Here is a 16,058-nt window from a genome sequence, read left to right as displayed (position 1 = left end):
GCCCTGAGATGAACCTAGATTTGGGCCTTGCGCTGAAAGGAACAATATTAGTGTTTTAGTTTTATTACCCAAGCCTTGGTTATTTATCTTCCACGTCAGCATCTCAAAACCATGTACCCAACCTCCATTCCCTCCTCCCCCTCTCTGTTTTTCTGGCTGCTTCTTTCTTGTAGTTGCAAGGGGAAAAAAAGTTCTCCTCCTCCTGGAATATTTCTTTCCCTGAAGATTTGAGGCAACACATTTATTTTCTGCTTATGGAATTCTTTCCATGGCAGCAAATTATGACTTTGCAAAAACATAGATTGTTGTAAACTGTCAGTATCCAAGTGAAGTTGCAGCCATACAGAGTCAAGTTTGAGTTTGGGCTCCGACTGTTACCAGCTCACGTGCATGTACACATACTCAACCACTTTTAAATAGAACTGTTGTAGAATAGATGGCCTAGTTAGATTATTTTTAGTTTTTGACCTTTTCAGATATGAACTACAACACATTAAAACATAATGAGGTGGCACTATTATTTATTTCATAGGACAGGTCCAAGGTGAAATATCAACATGAGGAGGGAGGAAGAATAAAGACTCTGATAAACTATCATTTTTAGTAACAAATGGCCAGTTTCTTTTGGTAACTCTAATTTTACATGAGTCTGATAGGGCATACCTACTGCACACTCAGAGTGTGTGGGAAAGGGTTAGCAGCCGACAGATGGGAAAAGGGTAAGGACCAACTCAGATAAATTATCAGATTTGATGACTGGAGAGAGAGATTCCTGCTGGGAGTCACATAAGAGAAAGGTGCAAAGAGAAGGCCACTGGGTGTGCAATAAAATCCCTCTCCTTCCTGCTATGATCATAGCAGGGGCAATTGCTGAACCTGCTTGGAACAACTAACCAAGGGTTGTGATAGAATTGCCATCTCTGGAAAATTTTAAATCAAGATGGGAGGTTTTTCTAAAAGCTATGTTCTAGTTCAAACAGGAATTAAATCAGGGAAGTCCTATGGCCTGTGTTACAGAGGAGGTCAGACTAGATGATCACAGTTGTCCCTTCTGACATTATTTATGAATGTATGAACCTCACTGACGAGAAGTGCTGGGAGGGAATTGGTGAGCTTATCTCCTGGCTACCCAGGGAGAGCTGGGATAACCTGGTTAGATCTGAGTCAGGGACTGTATTAACTGTTGTTAGCACATGGAGAAAGCCCACCTTAACCCTTCAGACTCAATTGATGGACCCTCATTTACTCTGGGTCTGTGCTGGGCTTGAAAGGAGCTTTTTGTGTATAGCTTTTTGTGTTGGTCCACAATAAAGTCTTGGAAGGCATTTTGAATGCTGATCCAGCTGCTTCCTTCTTTATTAAGTTTTGGGAACCTACTGGCTCCGTAAGAGAGACTAGCTGTTTGGGCTGCAGCTGGAATCTTGCTACAAGCAAAGCACTCAATGAGTAACTTTTATATACATCCCTTCTACTTTTTTCTTTTTCAGACATGTTGAAAGCTGAATTGGATGATAATATACAGGATCCACTTCATATTCCTTAAATCCATTTACGTGTCTGGATGCCTGGCTAGCTAAACTTAGCCTCCTGGTTTAGAAGTCATGTTGGAGTACTGTTAACAGTCCAGCTACAAGTTCAAAGCAAATGAATATGGACCTGACATAGTCAAACAGCAAGAAACCTAAGAAACAGCAAACCCACAGAAAATTACACTTGAAAGATATTTTTAATTGAAGTGCTTGCAGGGGGTATTCTTGACACGTTCCAATGTGCTCCTCAAGCATCCTTGTATTCCTGCCACCTTTTTCATAACCCATGATAAACCTCTGTGAATAAAGATTATTGGAAAGTTTCCATTGGGCAATGCCCATGCTGCTTCTTTAGATGTGATACTGCCCCTAAAACAGCAATGAGAGTAGCATGCTTTTCTGAGTATCATCAATGCATGCTGAAAACACAAGGGGACTTTTTTAAACTCCAGAGGGTTCAAGATGACAGTAAAGCTCAAAATTAAGAGGAACATTTTCAACCTGAACATTTGAATTTGGCAATCAGTGTGCCGTTTTAATAGTAGTAGTATAGTTAGCTAGCTGTACTTTAGCTACAGTATCTGAAATAAAGATTTGTTAACTGATTTGTTCCCCTCCTGTGTATTCTCTTTCTGTTACTTTTGCTGAATGCTGTGCTGCTTTCAAGGAATTTTCCTCCCCAAAGCCAGTTACACTGAGTACAGTGCCACCAGGAATCATTTCTCTATTGTATGTCCAAGGGCACCAGGGTACAGCTTATTCATCATTCCATCACATCCATCTTCCAATGACTGAACTTGATCAATGCATTGAACAGAAGCATTTTAAAACAAAAAAGCCAGTGTGATCAAGGCAAATAGGCACATATGTATTTTCTACTTAAAGACAAAAGGCAACATGTTATGACTGTTTTAATGTTCATACTTTGCTATAGTAAGGTAAAAAGCCATGTGAGGTATGTTATAAGATTGACCATAAGCATTCATCTCATCTGCCACACGTATTAGTAGAGTATTCCTGTACCTAGGCTCCCATACCTGGTGGAAAGCCTAGATAAACCCAGAGTATATAATGCAGGTATTAGTACATGCTAGGTATCTTTCTTTTAGACCCTGCTCCTGTTCTCCATTACTTTTATGAGCATCACCAGTCCCAAACATCATGACAGAGTTAAAAATAACAACTTGTAGAGATTCTTTTTATTTGCCTGTTGGTTTCATAGTCTATTGGGTTTGTTTTTTTCAAGCTATTCTCCACAACCACGAGGGCTAGAAATTTATTGTGTTTTTTGTTCGTTATTATACCGAGAACTTAACCAGACCTGTAAATGTCAGTGTCCTATACTGGAATAAGTACCAGTGAACAGAGTACTTTTTTTCCAGTCTTTTGCATTCAGTACATTATTATCTATGATTTATTGTTTGTGCTACTGTAGTTGTGGAGCCAGAACCCTGTTGTGCTAGGCACAGTAGAAACACAGAGCAGAAAAACAGCCCCTGCTCCAAAGAGCTTACAGTGTAAGTCTAAGACAAGAGACAACGGATGGATACAGATAGATGGGGAAATACATGGAAACTATGAGACACCCTTGGTCAGCATGACAGACAGTGATCTCGGCCCACAAGCAGCCTAGCCATTGTCAAGTTTTCTGTAGGCCTCATGGAGAAGGGGAGTTTGAAGGTAAATAATGAAAGAGTTTTGTGGAGTTTACAGCGAGCTCCTCCAATAATAATAGGAGATATACCTATCTCCTAGAACTGGAAGGGACCTTGAAAGGTCATCAAGTCCAACCCCCTGCCTTCACTAGCAGGACCAAGTACTAATTTTTGCCCCAGATCCCTAAGTGGTCCCCTCAAGGGTTGAACCCTGGGTTTAGCAGGCTAATGCTCAAACCACTGAGCTATCCCTCTCCCCAAGCATGTGCTGCAGCCTGGGAAAAAGCAGAGAGGTGTTTGAAAATTCAGCAAGTGGGAGATAAAACTGTGCTGTCAGCCCCTATGTGCTACTGTAGAACTAGAGATGGAATAGACTTACTGCTTATTTAGTCCCTTTCCTGCCAAGGATAGGATTGTTCCTTGTAGTCTAGTCCTAAGTGATGAGACGTCTACCACTTTCCTTGCAGACTGTTCCACAGTCTAAGGCCTGGTCTACACTAAGGGCGGGGGTTGAACTAGGGTACGCAAGTTCAGCTACGTGAATAGCGTAGGTGAACTCGAAGTACCCTAGTTCGAACTACTTACCTGTCCAGACGCCGTAGGATCGAAGTCCGCGGCTCCAAGGTTGACTCCGCCACCGCAGTTTGCAGTGGTGGAGTTCCGGAGTCGACCGGAGCGCGCGGGGAGTTCGAACTATCGCATCTAGATTAGACGCGATAGTTCGAACTCCAAGAAGTCGAACTCACCGCGTCGACCCGCGTGGTAAGTGTAGACATACCCTAAGAGACCTTGCTGTCAGGAATTTTTTTCCTGACACTTAGCTTAAATTTATCATTTCCTAATTTCAGCTGGTTTTCCTTATCTGTTCTCATCTCTGGTCCTAAATTTCTCTATGTTCCTGCTTTTGACACCCTTCCAATGATTTTTTAAAACTGCTTAGCCAAGCTGTATCTATTTTGTTTCTTTAGTCCTTCCTCCTAGATTAATTTCTTCAGTGCACTGATTCTATGGACTAATTGTCCCAAGTGAAGTGAATATGTGAGTTATACTTTTTGTAGTTTTGCTCAAGTACTTTCACACATTGTGGACTCAGTCCTGTGACATGAGTTGTGCTTGGAAAGCATACTTCCCTAGGGAGCGAGGGCTGCCTTTTTGCTCAAGTTACTTGTTCTGTTCTGGGCATGCTGAGCAACTTCGAGTTGTTTTAAGATGAATTTACTCAGGTCTGTATATTAGATAAGGCAGATTAGAAGGTTAAAGTAGTAATAGCACCAATACCCCTCACTTGCGCTTTCTTGCCATGTCTGATGCATTGTCACTGACTTTGTTCTGAGAAAAAAAAATCTAAAAAATTTCAGTTTGGAAACAGCTAAATGCTTTGTTTTGAGTCAGTTTAACAATAAACTGCATTTCCCTGTTGTGATTGTTTGCCTTATGGGAACAGGTTTCAGAGTGGTAGCCATGTTAATCTGTATCAGCAAAAACGAGGAGTACTTGTGGCACCTTAGAGACTAACAGATTTATTTGGGCATAGCTTTTGTGGGCTAAAACACACTTCATCTGATGCATGGAGTGGAAAATACAGTAGGAAGATATATATATAACAGTACATGAAAAGATGGGAGTTGCCTTACCAAGTGAGGGGTCAGTTCTAACGAGACAATTCCATTAAAGTGGGATATTATCAACAGGACAAAAAGTCACTTTTGTAGTGGTAATCAGGGTGGCTCATTTCAAACAGTTGACAAGAAGGTGTGAGTAGCAGTAGTGGGAAATTAGTATGGGGAAATTAGCCAGCAATGCCCCCGGCTATGTACATTGGCCAAACCAGACAGGCTATATGCAAAAGAATAAATGGACACAAATCAGATGCCAATAACAGACTTAAAAGTGGCAATTCTTCAACAAAAAAATGTCAAAAACAGACTCCAATGAGAAACTGCAGAAGTGGAATTAATTTGCAAACTGGACACCATCAAATTAGGCCTGAATAAAGACTGGGAGTGGATGGGTCACTACAAAAACTAAAACCTAATTTCCCCCTACTGTTACTCACACCTTCTTGTTAGTCTCTAAGGTGCCACAAGTAATCCTCGTTGTTTTTGCCATATGGGATTTATAGTTCTGATCTGATGTTCCCGTTCTCTGCCATGGACTGGTTCCTGTTATGCATCGCATCACTTAGTTTGGGGGGACACTGCGCTGCATCGGAGAAACTGTAGTGCATCCAGCGAGCTCAGCCTGTAGGAGAGAATGAGGGGCATCAGCCATCTCAGACTGCAAATCCCACAAAGCAATGTGCCATAATAGGGAAATGCAGTGCAACATTGAACTGATTCAAAACAGAATATTTTGTGTTTGGTTTTCCTAATGCTTTCTGGGTTCATCTGGTATGTTACTGAGTTTCCTGGGAGCCTTTGTCACCCCCATCTTCATTTACATAAACGCATACACTTTTTAATACACACCGCAGCTTCCGGTTAGTTCCTTATGCAAGAAAGGTGGAAAATGGAGGGGATGATGCTGAATAAGCCAGTCAGAGTAAGTTAACAGATTTGGATTTAAATTTTGGAGGAAGTTAGTTGAAGCCCCACATCAGAAAATAACCATTTCTGAGAGGAGGAAGTTTGAAAACTTGGATAGGTGTAAGACATTGGCAAATTCTTATAGCCCTTGGTAAAATTTCCAATGGTTGGTGTGAGGGAACTCTGTTGGAAGGGTGAGGAGGAGAAAGGGTAAGTCTAACGTGTGTACATGGGAGTGTAGAGGGCAGTCTTTGCTTAAACCACATGGCATGGTGCTCCATAGTGTTCACATATGTAGTAAGGAAGCATAATTCCAGAAACTACAGGAATCACTGGGTGAAATTCTAAGGCCTATGTTTTGTAGAAGGTTAGACTAGATGATCATAAAAGTCCCCTCTGGCCTTAAATCTGTGAGATGTTGGTATTGCAGTCTTCCAGTGGAGGATGCATTGGAGGATAGTTTGATTGTGTAGGTGGCACATAAGTAGCGGTTGGGTATTCCATATGGGAAATGACTGCTTAGGAAGGAGTACTGCAGAAAGGGATCTTGGGGTCATACTGGATCACAAGCTAAATAGGAGTGAACAGTGTAACACTGTTTCAAAAAAAGCAAACATCATTCTGGGCTGTATTAGCAGGCGTGTTGTAAGACACGAGAAGTAATTCTTCCACTCTACTCCGCCCTGATCAACTGGAGTATTGTGTCCAGTTCTGGGCGCCACTTTTCAGGAAACATGGACAAATTAGAGAAAGTCCAGAGGACAGCAACAAAAATGTTAAAGGTCTAGAAAACATGACCTATGAGGGTATATTGGAAAGGGAAATTTGTTTAGTCTGGAGAAGAGAAGACTGAGAGGGGACATGATAGCAGTTTCCAAATACATAAAAGGTTGTTATAAAGAGGAGGGAGAAAAATTGTTCTCTTTTACCTCTGAAGATAGGACAAGAAGCAATGGGCTTAATTTGCCCCAAGGGCGGTGTAGGTTAGACATTAGGAAAAACTTCCTGTGAGGGTAGTTAAACACTGGAATAAATTACACAAGGAGGTTGTGGAATTTCCATCATTGGAGATTTTTCAGAGCAGGTTAGAAAAACACCTGTCAGGGATGGCCTAGATCAGGGGTAGGCAACCTATGGCACAGGTGCCGAAGGCGGCACACGAGCTGATTTTCAGTGGCACTCACACTGCCCGGGTCCTGGCCACTGGTCCAGGGGGCTCTGCATTTTAATCTAATTTTAAATTAAGCTTCTTAAACATTTTTAAAACCTTATTTACTTTACATACAACAATAGTTTAGTTATATATTATAGACTTAGAGAAAGAGACCTTCTAAAAACCTTAAAATGTATTACTGGCACACAAAACCTTAAATTAGAGTGAATAAATGAAGACTCGGCACAGCACTTCTGAAAGATTGCCGACCCCTGGCCTAGATAATACTTAGTCCTGCCATGAGTGCAGGGGACTGGACTAGATGACCTCTCAAAGTCCCTTCCAGTCCTATGATTCTATTTCTGGTATGGTACAGTGATGTGGGCACATGATTCACATTGTCTCAGTTTGAAGATGTACCCTGTGCAGGAGTACAGATTTCTCATTATATTGAGATGAGGGGTTGGATATTTGGGGGCATTGATTCTGTATTAACCTTGGAATCCATTCCCGCTGGGTGTGCTATTCCAACCTGTAACAGACCAGTGTTCCCTGGAGGTCTTGCTTATTAAGCTATTTTAAAAACAAGCAGTACTGCCTCTAACTGGAGGGATTTCTCTCCCCAGAGCTCTTGCGGTAAAATCTAAACAAACAAACTGAAAATTTTTGTAATATTGTTAGAGAATGGCCTGCCCACAGGGCTTCTTCCTGCCAAGTGTTCCTGGTGGGTTATGAGACTCTCCCCAGAGGTTTGGCAGCTAAAGTCAATTTAAGCAGAGTTCTTCCTGCTTCAGGATCTAGCAGCAGTTCCAGTTCCCTCCACACTCTCCTAAGTTACTAGGAAGGAGAGGCTGCTTTCTTGCAGCCTCTCCAAGTATGGCTTTCTGTAGAGGTCTACGGCAGACCCTGGGATTTCATTTTCCAGGATTTGTTCTGGTTAAGTTGTAGGGGAGTCTTGCCCTGCCCACGCTCAAATCCCTGGTCCCAAGCCTTACACAGAGTCAGCGGCCTGGATACCTTCCCAAACCCCAAACTGCCACTCTGAGACCACTTCCTCTTTCAGGGTAATCAGTTCCTTTGTCCCACAGTTCTGTCTTTTTTTAAGACACTCCACCTAGAAAGGAGTAATATTGCCCCAGAGACGTCCCAGCTCAGTTTTAAAGGGCCAGTATACCCCATTACACAACCTACTGACAGGAATAAAGACAATTGCCTCTCTACCTCCGCTAAGAAAAGGTTTGGATCACTGGATCAGAGCAGGCAGAGATCTTGTGGCCAGCCAACAGACCACTCCTTACTAGTCTGTTTTGAATGAATACAGGCAGGGAATACAGAACTCTGCATTTTCATACGTTCCAACTTTTTTAGTTTGACCTTAAGCAAAAATGGTATGGCTTTCTAAATGCCTCCCAATTTCAATGTTCTTTTATGTGTTTCCCTTAAGTTACTGATATGGAATTACAATCTTAACTCCAGCTAAATAGAAGTTTTTCTTCTGGTTACTTTTGGACATTTGTGTTTTGTTTTGTTTTTTAAAAAGGCCCTGGTTTGGGTTTGTAAGTTCTTACGTACCCAGAAACTTTCAGTACGAGCTGAATCGGAAGTAGAGTGTCTGTCTGTCTGTCTTTCATTCAGTCACATGCACATTTCACTCTGCTGATTTATGTTCTGTTAATAAAGTTTTTATATTAAAATGGCACTTCTTACATATTTTGAAGAAGAAATGAAGTGTAATATATTGTATCTTAAGGAGTTTTAAATCTTTACTGGAATTTAGTGACCACTGGAATTATGAGTGGCAAATATAAAATCTGTTTGAAGTCAGGAGCAAGAATCTCAGAGGACCACTGGCAATCTAGGCATCAGCTTCTAGAAAGAATGACTGAGTCAAACTAATTTTGGCACTAGTTTTAGTGTTTAGTCTTTAGACTTTTTTAATTAACCTTCCATACTCTAGATGAGATTAGACAAGCCAATGGGAGGATCTTGTGATCAGCAGGGTCTTATGTTTGTTGCTGTAGTAGTCTGTGCAAGATAACTTTGGAAACAACCCTAAATTATCCTTCTGAAAGGGGAGATTTAATTAATTGAGTTTGTAATGTTTGTCTCCATGGAGTTTTTGTTCAAGTCGGGAGTTCTGAAGATCAGGGTAAAGAAAAGCCACAGATGCAAAGTAAAAAAAAAAAAACAAACAAAAATCACTATCTTATTGTTTAGTTTTATCCCTTCGCCAATGAAATAGCTTATATCAAGTTTCATGTAACCGTATAGATAAAAACGATGTGAATTCTCAACCTGAGGGTCATGCACAGGTATCAGGGGGTCACAACCACCCTGCCTTCCCATATTGTTAAGAGGGGTGGAGGGGATTGTTCACTAGATCTGAAAGTGGGTCCTGGGGTGAAAAAGGTTGAGAACCACTGATTTAAACCATGAATTGTAGGAACTACGCCTCTAAGGCTATGTCTACACAGCTAGCTCTGCCGCAGCCAGCATGTTAAAAATAGCAGTGCAGCTGCAGTGACACAGGCATTGTCTTGGGCTAGCTGCCTGAGTACATAGCATGAGGTTCAGGTAGGACAGTGCCCAGGTAGTTAGCTGATGCCACCCTCAATGCTACATTGACCTCACTGCTATTTTTAGCATGCAAGCTCAAGCACACATCTGTCTACCCACGCTGGGAAACACCCTCCCAGCTGCTGCATAGACAGAGCCTGAGAGAGACAGCACACAACTTGCAGCCCAGGGAGAGAGACAAAGGTGTCTCTAAGCCACCTTTATACCCTCAATCCTGGGCTGCTCCAGAGACCCAAGAGATCCCCAGGGTGAACAGGGCCAGGGCCCCGCATAAGTTTATGGCAGCCTCTCCAGGCTGCCGTATGGGTTGCAACTCTGTCTGAAATCCCAGCAGTGTTACATGATGCCATTCCAGCCCTAGAATGCCCCCTACGTTGGGACTTGTGAGGAGGTCTATGGAAGAGTAGCTTGAAAGCTGTTCCCCTGGTGTCTGTGCTGGGGGAATCCTTCTCTGGCAGTTTACAGAGCTTGTAGGGCCACTCTGCCTTTTTTAGTCAGCGTGAAAAGGCTGGAGTGCAGGTGAAGATCCCACTCTCTATTTTCTTCCGATTCATTGTGATGAAGTTAAGCAAGATCTTCCCTTTCAGAGCTTACTTTTAGATGGCTCTTGGTGAAATAGGTCTAATTTTAAAAATATTTTTCTCAGGATAAATGTGTGTCTGTCTGGATTGTGATAGTTTACACTGGATGGTATGGAGTACTAGGTGAAACTTATAAAACATATATGAATATGGATTCCTGCCTCAGAAAAATATGTAGTGACTATGTTTATTCCTTTATCCCTTTCATGCTGAGAGCATATCTTCTCAAACAAGGAACATTATTACGATTTAGTTTTCTATTGATATAGTTTCTCATTTGATATCTATGGTGAAATCCTGCCCCCATTGAAGACAATGGGAGTTTAGCCATGGACTTCAATGAAGCCAGGATTTCACTGGTGGCTTACTTATTTTGAGCAGCATGTTCATCTATTTATTGAAAAAAATAATTTAAAAATACCATTAAAAATGACCAGAGTTTTAAAGTATCTTCTAAGGTTGTTTTGAATTAGTGATAGTTTAATAAGTTAAGGAATATGGGAAATAAACAGGAAGGACTGGAAATATTAGCACATAGGCAACAAAAGACCTGGTAGTAATGGGGGACTTGAATTACGCTGAGATCTGTGGAAAAGGTGATATGGCAGAACAAAATTTCCAGTAAGTTCTTGGCATGCATTGGGGACACCTGTTTTAGGCTTGATTCTGACCAGCAAGGAGGAATTGGTAGTGAATCTGAAGCTAGAAGGCAATTTGTGAGTAACTGATCATGAAATTATAGATTTCGTGATTCTAAGAAAAGAAAGGAGCGAGAGCATCAGAATAAGGACAATGGACTTCAAAAAAGTAGACTTTAACAAACTCAGAGAACTGGTAAGTAAGGTACCATGGGAAGAAAATCTACAGGAAAAAGGAGTTTGGGAGAGCTGGCAGTTCCTGAAGGAGACAATATTAAAGGCACAATTGCAAACTATCCCAATGTGAGGGAGAGCTAGGAAGAATAATACAATGACAATATGGCACCAACATGACTTGAAAAAAAATACTTTTTAATGACTTGAAAATAAAAAAGGACTCTTACAAAAAGTGGAAACATAGACGAATTGCTAAGGAGGAGTACAAAAGAATAGCACAACCATTTAGGGACCAAATAAGAAAGGCTAAGGCACAAAATGAGATACAGCTAGCAAGGGACATGAAAAGCAATAAGAAGAAGTTCTTTAAATACATTAGAAGCAAGAGAAAGATGAAGGAAAGTGTAGGTTCTCTATTTAGTGGGGAAGAAGAGCTAATAACTGATGACATCAAGAAGGCTGAGTTGTTTAATGCATAGTTCACATCAGTCTTCACTAAAATGTGACCAGATACTCAACACATTAATATTGACAAGAGGAAGGAAATGCAAGCCAAAATAGAGAAAGAATAGGTTAAAGAACATTTAGAGAAGTTACATATATTCAAGTTAGCAGAGCCTGATGAAATTCATCCTAGGGTACTTAAAGAACTAGCTGAAGCAATCTTTGAGAACTCATGGAGGATGGGTGAGGTCCTACAGGAGTGGAGACGGACAAACATAGTACCTATCTTTAAAAGGGGGAACAAAGAGGACCCTCGGTACTATAGATCAGTCAGCTTAACTTCAGTACCTATAAAGATAAAACCAATGTGGGAGGGTTGCAAGCACTTTGGAGGACAGAATTAGAATTCCAAATGACCTTGACAAATTGGAGAATAGGTATGAATTCAACAAGATGAAATTCAATAAAGTTAAGCGAACTTCTTTGCAGTTAAGAAGGAAAAATCAAATGTACTACAAAATGAGGAATAACTGGCTAGGTGGTAGTACTGCTAAAAAGAATCTGGGCTTTACAGAGGATCATAAATTAAATATGAGCCAACAATGTGATGACGTCGTAAACAAAGTTGCTGCCATTCTAGGGTGTATTAATAGGGGTATTTTATGTAAGACATGGGAAGTAATTGTCCTACTCTAATTGGCACTGGTGAGTCTTCAGCTGGGTGTACTGTATCCAGTGCTGGGCATCGTGCTTTAGGAAAGATGTGGATGGATTGGAGAGAGTCCAGAGGAGAACAATAAAAATGATAAAAGGTTTAGAAAACCTGACTTCTGAGGAATGGTTCAAAAAAACTGGGCATGTTTAGTTTTGAGAAAATAAAACTGAGTAGGGACCTAATAATACTCTTCAAATATGTTAAGGCCTATTATAAAGAGGACTGTGATCAATTGTTCTCCATGTGCACTGAAGGTAGGACAAGAAGCAATGGGCTTAATCTGCAGCAAGAGAGATTTAGGTTAGATATTAGGAAAAACTTTCTAACTATAAGTGTAGCAAAACACTGGAATAGGCTTCCAAGGGAGGTTGTGGGATCCCCATCATTGGAGGTTTTTAAGAACAGGTTGGACAAACACCTGTCACGAATGGTTTAGGTTTATTGGGTCCTGTCTGAGCATAGGGGACTGGACTTGATGACCTCTCAAGGTCCTTTCCAGCCCTACATTTGTGTGAGTCTATAAGGCAGGCTATTACTTTTCCATCTTACTTGCCACTCCCTTTGTTAGCTTTCATGCTACCTAAGGCACAATGTAGACTTTATCTGTGGATCTGTGTCCATAGCAAAATAATCCCAGAAATTGCTAGCATGTAGACATTTGTTTGTGCACTTTAAACATATTTGACCAAATCCTTAATTGTCAAATGCCCAGAAATGATGCATTTCTGCTGAGAAATTATGAGAACGTGTGCACGCTGTGGAAGTGATGTCCAAGGCAGGTCTTCAGGAAAATGTTGGGAGCAAAGAGTGTGCATGTTGCCTACCAATGGAGATATGGTTAATGGGTTTGTGCACACTTCAGATTAGTTTGGGCCAGACCCTGGGTAAGAAGGGGTCACAAGGTCGCATCTGCTATCCCTTTACCCAGTGGAAATAAATCTCCCTTCACCCCATGCCCACAGCCCAGTTATGCAGCTGACACCCAAGGAGCTCATTTTGGCACAGAAATTTTCCTCCAGATCCACTGGCTTTTAGCATATCTTGGTTCTAAACAAGGCATTTTACTTGGGCTTTGCTCATTTTTTAAAGATTGGCCCTTAATCAGCTATATCAGAAAATAAATATAATTGGAGGCTAATTTTTAAATATATAAATATATCCTTATGACTTTATTGTTTGATCCAGCAAGAAGAGAGGATAAACCACGAGAGAGAACATTTTTGTTCATACACTAATACAACTTCCAATTTTAGATAAGGAACTGGAAGAAAATAATTGGAAGCACATGCCTAAATTGGCACATGAGCTCAATGATATTTTTGTTTGACAAGACAAATTCCACACAAAAAGAGGATTTGGGCCTGTTGAAGATGTTAAGGTTTACACCTGTGATCATGTTGTAAGTGCTTGTGGTGGGCAGGGAAGGGGCAAGAGAAATTCCTTCACATTTTTGACAAAATTAAAAGAGAAATTGAACATACTGCATGCCTCCTGACCATGGTAATTCAAATTCCTTTGTGCTGATGCATTAGCTCACAATGTTTCTGTTTTACAGGAAGAAGGAAAAATTAAAATGTAGTTGGAAAAAATATCCTACCTTTTATTATTTGTATAGTGACAACTTCTGAGGTAGATGTGTTATGCTTATAAGAAGCACACAGGATCTTTTTGCAGGGGAAAAGGCAATACACCACGTTTATTGAAGATACAACAATTAGCATATGCATTCAGTCACAACACACACACACACACACACACACACACACACAGTCCCGCCAGTTGATGTTATAGTTACCAGTCCGGATCCATCTAGTGGCCAGCTAGGTTGATCACAAGTAGGGAGGAGCCGGGTTCCTTCTGTCGCGACATGATGCTCCAGGGAAGTCTTGGCAGGACGAACCCAAAGTTTCATGGAAAGGCACCTTATTTTTATAGTGATTTTTCTTCATTGGGACCAATGAGTTTTGCACCGTCATGCTGTAATCAATTGTTGTTTGACAAGTGCTTGTTTTTTAAAATTGTTCTTCTTATTTTTTATTTTGTTTTTTTTATTAATTTTTTAGGGAGTTATTCCATGCTGGTTTTGAGTACTGCTATTTTGTCCCCATTTATAGGTGCCTGTCTCATTTTTAGAGTCGTCAATCTGCCCTCCTCTGACATTTCAATAGGGGCATGTTGCAGCCTCCTGGCGCCCTTGCGTCTGTCTCCCATTCCTCCCTAGACCATCTGGTTCAGCAATGGCCTTCCCATTTTTTAACCCACACATTCCTCATTCACACACAAAACAGAATTAATTTACACAGAACATTTTGAACAGGAACATCAAATTGCAATGCAAAAGAAAACAATCATGGCATTCTTTTACTTATTTTAAACTGCTAAACTTACAACAAATTGGTGACCATCAGAGGATGTGTTACTGCCTTGAAATCAGTCCAGACACAGATTCTGGCTGATGTATCTCTACCAATGGCCCATTAGGCCATTCCTTTCTGCTATTCAAAAAGGGTGGCTGGCAGGATATGATCAAATCAGACACCAATATATTTAATACATGCTACATTATTAGTCTTTATTTTTTATTTTCAATTACATAAAATACAAACAAAATTCTATTACTATATGTGCAACACTTAACAGTGACAGCAAGACTATAACAGGGTTCTAAAATCCTTTGTTATTTGCATTACAGTAGTGCATAGGAGCCCCAGTCACGGACCAGGATCCTATTGTGCTAGGCGTTCAACAAACAGAACAAAAACATAGTCCCTGCCTTAAAGAGGTTCTGATCTCTATGTGTCTGCTCCCCGGCAAACAGGGTCCCTGGCAAAGGGGAATGGAGGGCTCACCAATGTCTGCCATTTTGAGGCTGCACTTCAAAATTCAGGCTTCAGAATCAATTGTTAAATGTAACTACACTGCTACCTCAATATAATGCCACCCAATATAACACGAATTCAGATATAACGTGGTAAAGCAGTGCTCCGGGGGGGCAGGGCTGCACACTCCGGTGGATCAAAGCAAGTTCAATATAACACGGTTTCATCTATGACGTGGTAAGATTTTTTGGCTCCCAAGGACAGCGTTATATCGAGGTAGAACGGTACCTATCAAGTATTCACTTCTCAGACTTCTTGTGCAGCTGCCGACAGAAGGCATGGAGGGGGGAATTTCCTCTGACGTGGCTACCATTGAGGCATCATTCTCTCCCTGTCATTTTCCTCACCCTTTCCATCTTTCACATCCTCAGCAGCTACTTACACAATAGGTACACGAACCAACACTTTCCTGGAGTGCTTTTTCCCTCCCACCCCCTGGATCACCTACAGGAACCTTCCTGCTCCCTGCAGCTTTATTCCCAGCTGAGCTTGTGTAATCACCTGATCCCTCACTGATCAGTCGCAGCTGAGAAGTTGCTGACCTGTCACAGATGAGGTTGGGTCCAACCTCCCTTAAAGGACCAGCCCCACTGGGACAACCCTCATAATACAGATACCTTTTAAATGAACACAAAGATACTTCTATAATTATGTGGTGAGCTCCACAATTATCTCCTTATATTTAGATACTCAGTTTTCATTTCCTTCTCTGCCTAGGTAGTTACAGATCAGCCATGTCTTAAGTGGAATTGAGTTGTACTGATCACCACTTGTAATGATTGGCTGCAACACAACTAAGATCTTATATTCCTGAAGCCACTTTCCTTCCTGGTGGCCTTTTATGGCACAGCCCCACCTTGAGGGTGTCAAGTCTTATTTTATCTCATGGGAGCTATGACTCAGCAAGGTAGAATACCTCTCACAGCTTGCCAGTGCACAGAAGGCATGTACTTGCTGCTACATTGTTCTTAGGGACTGCAGTAAACTCCCCACTGTGCACCTGGCTAGCTGCATGGGCAAGGGAGCACGGCAAAGAATGACTTGCACCACAGAGGGAGAAATCCATGAGCTTCCCAGAGCACGAGGACTGTGCTTGTGCCCTGTTTGTGTGTAGTAGTCAGTGCTGGGTTTACAATAGTGCCAGTGGCTCCATGGAGCTGGGTCCGTGCCCAGAAGGGGCCCCGG

General features: G+C 41.4%; 1 protein-coding gene across 4 annotated transcripts in view; it reads left to right on the top strand.

Annotated features, from left to right (window-relative positions):
- AIG1 (androgen induced 1) overlaps window positions 1-16,058 on the top strand; it is a 197,610-nt gene that overhangs the window by 111,639 nt on the left and 69,913 nt on the right. Inside the window, exon 5 of one of the 4 annotated variants that reach the window (XR_005596263.1) lies at window positions 1,488-2,394. The exons of 1 other annotated variant lie outside the window; for it this stretch is intronic. Coding sequence is in view for 1 of the 3 variants with exons in the window: in XM_039530652.1 (XP_039386586.1) it covers window positions 1,488-1,496 (9 nt within the window). In the remaining 2 variants the exon portion in view is untranslated. Of the gene's footprint in view, window positions 1-1,487; window positions 2,395-16,058 lie in introns of those variants that run through there. 2 more of the 4 variants (XM_039530651.1, XM_039530652.1) reach the window with 2 other exon arrangements.

The sequence above is a fragment of the Mauremys reevesii genome, linkage group 3 (assembly GCF_016161935.1).
Source record: "Mauremys reevesii isolate NIE-2019 linkage group 3, ASM1616193v1, whole genome shotgun sequence".
NCBI lineage: Eukaryota > Metazoa > Chordata > Testudines > Geoemydidae > Mauremys > Mauremys reevesii.
This window is presented reverse-complemented; position numbering and strand designations above follow the sequence as displayed.